Source organism: Tachypleus tridentatus, chromosome 10, assembly GCF_004210375.1.
Source record: "Tachypleus tridentatus isolate NWPU-2018 chromosome 10, ASM421037v1, whole genome shotgun sequence".
In the NCBI taxonomy this organism is placed as follows: domain Eukaryota; kingdom Metazoa; phylum Arthropoda; class Merostomata; order Xiphosura; family Limulidae; genus Tachypleus; species Tachypleus tridentatus.
Genome location: NC_134834.1, coordinates 23,839,540 through 23,845,539, shown reverse-complemented (window position 1 = coordinate 23,845,539; position 6,000 = coordinate 23,839,540). Strand labels below are relative to the sequence as shown.

Sequence of the window (6,000 nt, the reverse complement as noted above, 5' to 3'; positions counted from 1 at the left end):
TATTAACATCTCAGTGGACCTACCTTTTTGTCATCACTAAAATATTAATCTCAAGTCACGTTATTTATCTACATTGATTAATACGTACATTCCAAGAATGATAAAATCAAAAACTTGTCTTCATTTAGAGTACTTTGTTTAATGTTACACGTTTGCAACAGTATCTTTATTTAAAAAAAAAATCACATCTGAAACTTATAAACTGGAAATAAAATAGGCACAAGTTTTTGGAACAGGTGAGTTAGAATTTGTATGAAGCACTGGTTAGAACCACTGCAAAGTTCTGACCTTGTATACATTGGTATGAAGTTTTATAACATCTCCCTGGGTGATGACTGGAACGTGCTTTTAGTAACTAACCAACTTGTGTAAATCAATATATATTCTTCCTGTTAGTACTAGCATCTGAAATAGAACAAATGTAAGCGTTAGAGAGGTAATATCAATGTATTTAGACTGTGTTTTAAATATTTCCAGAATAAATAATTATTTTACAATTTAGTACGCACAGTAACACTCCACAAACATACACGATTTGTCGTTTATAATTAAGCACCAAACTAATTACACTCTTTACGGGTATCGAAACCCGGTTTCTAGCATCGTAAGTCCGCAAACATAACTGTTGTGTCACTGAAGAAATGAGAGGGGGCTCTCTTGAAGGCTTCAGTAAAATGAATCCTCACTAAAACTGTTATTTAATCATAAGAAATCAGAAGTATTTATACACTATGGCCCTATTAACATTTATCACTCATTTCACCTAATAATTCTGAAACATGTTGAATAGAAGGAAAACTCTGAAAATCTGTGTTTACCATTTGAAGTTAATATCAAGTAATATTTGGGGGATAACATAGTTTTGAGTGTTTTCAATAAAATAGGACCACTGTCCTTTTTGATATGGCCAGGTGGTTAAGGCTGATTGATTTTGATTTAGTGTTTTATGGCACAAAGCAGCGAGGCTAGATGGCGCAGATACCCTCGCTGCTTTGTGCCATAAAACACTAAATCAAAATCAATCAGCCTTAACCAAGGCACTCGACTCGTAATCTGAGAGTCGTGGCTTCGAATCCCCGTCCCGCCAAACATGTTCGCCCTTTCACTCGTGAGGGCATTATAATGTCACGGTCAATCTTACTATTCGTTGGTAAAAGAGTAGCCCAAGAGTTGAAAGTGAGTGGTGATGACTAGCTGCCTTCCCTCTCGTCTTACACTGCTAAATTAGGGACGGCTAGCGCAGGTAGCCCTTGAGTAGCTTTGCGCGAAATTCAAAACAAACCTTTTTGGAACATAGGATCGCATTACAAGCTTTTGGCTTTGCTCTTCAATTGACTAATACTGGCAGTTCTCGATTTAAGCAATAGTTACGTTCCAGGAATTGGTCGTGTAAATCAGACACTATTTCCCGTAAAGTATACACGACTCGGGCAATCCCAGTGGGAATGTCATTAGTCAAACCTCAATACACTGCAGGAGTGCCACCTTATGCTCACGTAGTCAATATATCAACTGATTTTAATGTCACCAAACAGACTCCGCGACCATCTGGCTACTGTACAGATAACCGTAACGTTACTTTTGTTGTAACGTCACTTCCACATATTTGTGCGTCGCGTTATCCCGGATGTTATCATAATAAAGAGTCTACATCGGCTGAACCTTCAAGCACTGAGTAAATGCTTCTATTTATATCGTTACAATACACAAATTGCGTTGATCCGAATTCGCAAGCGCGATAATCGAGAATCGTTGTTATTCTATCGATCGCGTTAATCGAAAAACGCTTGCAACGAATGCGCGTAAATGGAGAACTACTTGCATGTATATCCTTGTAATGTGTCCCAAATGTCTTGCTTTTTTATATATGGCATTTTTTGAACCATAAGTCGTTTTCGACTAGGTCACACATACTGATCAAAAGGTTAATCTGAGGATCATGATTTTGATTCCGATTTGAACCAAGGACATTCCCAGTACCAAACACACTCCCCCCCTGTGTCATAAGACGTCACTAAGGTTCGGACAGAGGAAAATACCAGTTCTTTGTATGGACAATGAACATGGATTGCAACAGCCTGATGAAAGAACTAGAACTCTTCGCATGATATGTAGTTCGTTGTTAGTGAAGAGAAGATCTCGGAACAAAACAGTTACAAGAAAAAAAGCAGTTTGGAACGACATTCCGGGTAACTCCCTAACTGACCTATAAACGTTGTTTCCTAGGGCTTCTCTCATTACTTTTATGTTTTATTTTTTTAGTCTACAGCGTATATCAAAACAATAGAGTAGAAAAAAACCCAGTGGAGAACGACATTTCTGGCGCCTCCATAACTCTTTCTTTGTTTGAAGTTAAGCACAAAGCTACAGAATGGACTATCTGTGCTATGACTCCCCCCCCCCCAACTGGTATCGAAAACCGGTTTCTAGCGCTGCAGGTCCACAGACATTCCGCTGTGCCACTGGTGGGGGACGTTCCCGAACTGGCCTGAAAACGTCTACTACCGTTTTATCTTTATTCTTTTGTTGTTGTTAGGTCTACCCAGCAACTGTTTCAGAAGAGTTCCAGTGCTTTCAACATACCAGTATGTATTGTTTCCTTGCTAGAAAATGTCTACAAACAAACAACATAAGCCTTTGAGAATGAGAATCTGGTAAGGAATAGTAAACACAAGCTCAGTCACTACGTAAGGTTAGGCACAGATATAAACCCATAAGGAATGGTAAACACAAGCTCAGTCACTACGTAAGTTTAAGCACCGAGATAAGCCCATAAGGAATAGTAAACACAAGCTCAGTCACTACGTAAGTTTAAGCACCGAGATAAGCCCATAAGGAATAGTAAACACAAGCTCATTCACTACGTAAGTTTAGGCACCGAGATAAGCCCATAAGGAATAGTAAACACAAGCTCAGTCACTACGTAAGTTTAGGCACAGAGATAAGTCCATAAGGAATAGTAAACAGAAGCTCAGTCACTACGTAAGTTTAAGCACCGAGATAAGCCCATAAGGAATAGTAAACACAAGCTCAGTCACTACGTAAGTTTAGGCACAGAGATAAGCCCATAAGAAATAGTAACACAAGCTCAGTCACTACGTAAGGTTAGGCACAGATATAAACCCATAAGGAATGGTAAACACAAGCTCAGTCACTAAGTATAGGCACAGAAATAAGCCCATAAGGAATAGTAAACACAAGCTCAGTCACTACGTAAGTTTAGGCACAGAGATAAGCCCATAAGGAAGAGTAACACAAGCTCAGTCACTACGTAAGTCTAAGCACCGAGATAAGCCCATAAGGAATAGTAAACACAAGCTCAGTCACTACGTAAGTTTAGGCACCGAGATAAGCCCATAAGGAATAATAACACAAGCTCAGTCACTAAGTATAGGCACAGAGATAAGCCCATAAGGAAGAGTAACACAAGCTCAGTCACTACGTAAGTCTAAGCACCGAGGTAAGCCCATAAGGAATAGTAAACACAAGCTCAGTCACAACGTAAGTTTAAGCACCGAGATAAGCCCATAAGGAATAGTAAACACAAGCTCAGTCACTACGTAAGTTTAGGCACAGAGATAAGCCCATAAGGAATAATAACACAAGCTCAGTCACTAAGTATAGGCACAGAGATAAGCCCATAAGGAAGAGTAACACAAGCTCAGTCACTACGTAAGTCTAAGCACCGAGATAAGCCCATAAGGAATAGTAAACACAAGCTCAGTCACAACGTAAGTTTAGGCACAGAGATAAGCCCATAAGGAAGAGTAACACAAGCTCAGTCACTACGTAAGTCTAAGCACCGAGATAAGCCCATAAGGAATAGTAAACACAAGCTCAGTCACGACGTAAGTTTAGGCACAGAGATAAGCCCATAAGGAATAGTAGCACAAGCTCAGTCACGACGTAAGTTTAGGCACCGAGATAAGCCCATAAGGAATAGTAACACAAGCTCAGTCACTACGTAAGGTTAGGCACAGAGATAAGCCCATAAGGAATAGTAAACATAAGCTCAGTCACTACGTAAGTTTAGGCACAGAGATAAGCCCATAAGGAATATTAAACACAAGCTCAGTCACTACGTAAGGTTAGGCACAGATATAAACCCATAAGGAATAGTAAACACAAGCTCAGTCACTAAGTAAGTATAGGCACCGAGATAAGCCCATAAGGAATAGTAACACAAGCTCAGTCACGACGTAAGTTTAGGCACAGAGATAAGCCCATAAGGAATAGTAACACAAGCTCAGTCACTACGTAAGGTTAGGCACCGAGATAAGCCCATAAGGATTAGTAAACACAAGCTCAGTCACTACGTAAGTTTAGGCACAGAGATAAGCCCATAAGGAATAGTAACACAAGCTCAGTCACTACGTAAGTTTAGGCACAGAGATAAGCCCATAAGGAATAGTAAACACAAGCTCAGTCACTAAGTAAATCTAGGCACAGAGATAAGCCCACCAAAGGATTGAATGTTACGATTTTCTACTTGAATTGTTTGTAATTAAACAAAGCTACCTGAGCTCTGCCCACCACGGGTATCGAAACCCGGATTCTAACGTTGTAAGTCCGCAGACATACCGCTGTGCCATAGACGGCATTCTACTTAAGACTTACCCGGTGACGTAACAACAAACGATCTCCCCCTAACATAAAAAGTACCTTACATTTATTTCCATATAATTATAGTTACGACTCGCTCTCCTCTCTCCGTAATTTCGAAGACTACGGGGACACACTTACACCACTGGTCTTACCTTCACATATCAAACGTTATTTTAATTGTTCAACCAACGAAAACTGTAAACTCATTTGGTGGTAAGCTTTGATGAAATGTTTTCGTAGGTAATCTACTGCAAAATGTTGGAACGTATCCAGAGATAATATACTTACCATCGAAAGCCCAGTCAGGTACCCTATCTTCGCAGTCCACTGTAGTCACGTGAACACACACCTTATTGTAGCTGTTATACACGGTGTTATTTGGGCACAAAATTCTCGTGGCTACTTGGTTGATGCATATATAGAAAGCGGCACAGTTGGTTGGATCGGGGTAGATACCCCATCGTCGCTGACAAATACCGTCTTTCACTGTAATTTCTGGAATTTAGTTTTGTTAATAACTTCGATTAATTATATTGTGTAGAAATAACTACGCTTGATTAAATCTACTTACTAACAAATTCGTAACACTCATTACTATACCATAAATAATGATAAATTTTTAATCAATCTTTGTTTGGCGCAGAGCTTTACAGCTGTCTGCTCTGCTGTTTAGTTATCTAAGCCCCAATTTTTATGTTATAAGCCTTCAAACTGCCACTGAGCTACCGGTATCACACTTTAAATTCAGTGGTGTAGAAACGGTCCTAAAGTCCCTAGGGTAAAGTACTCTCGAGGGGGCACATACTACCCAGGAATTCTTCTCTTGCAGTGGTAAAACGTCTAATCGTTTTCTCTTCATTGCTAACACCCTCAACTGTTTAGAAATACTTAACACTAAACCAAACTAAAGTTTTAAAGCTTACATTACTGAGTTGTAATTAACAGAAATAAATTATATTGTCAAGAAGCAACAAAAATAATGGGAGTGAAAAACAGGTGTATGTATAGAGAGTAATGTTACATTCACTTCACTTGGAACAACGCTAACCCTAACTGGATGAAGACTCTCATTATACACTTCAAACACACAAAGGAAGTAATTAGGTTTGATTGATTAAACGTAAATATTTTATTTATTTTAGTCTCGTTGTCTCGAATGGACCGTTACTAGGCTCTTCACAACACTGTCAAATCTTTTGTTGTAATTGGTAATGTGGATATATTAATTGTCCGAGTTCTGGAACATTTGCCCTACTTTCTTCCTGTGCTACTAATTGGTCAGATCTCCAAGGTATATATATATACAAGATTTCTTTTAATCATAAACTTAACTTACGGAATGTTAGTCAGTCACAGTAAAGAAGTGTTCTGAGATTGAAAACAGTGTAGATGAAC

The 6,000-nt window shown here is 39.1% G+C and overlaps 1 protein-coding gene across 2 annotated transcripts in view; it reads right to left on the bottom strand.

Moving 5' to 3' along the window:
• Positions 1-179: 179 nt before the first annotated feature.
• Positions 180-6,000, bottom strand: part of LOC143228887 (uncharacterized) — a 27,996-nt gene continuing 22,175 nt past the window's right edge. For both annotated transcript variants that reach the window (XM_076460319.1, XM_076460320.1), the window contains exons 3-4: positions 4,894-5,100; positions 180-405 (exon numbers count right to left, since the gene is read on the bottom strand). In XM_076460319.1, the coding sequence (XP_076316434.1) occupies positions 374-405; positions 4,894-5,100 (239 nt within the window). In that variant the 3' untranslated portion in view covers positions 180-373. The remainder of the gene's footprint in view (positions 406-4,893; positions 5,101-6,000) is intronic.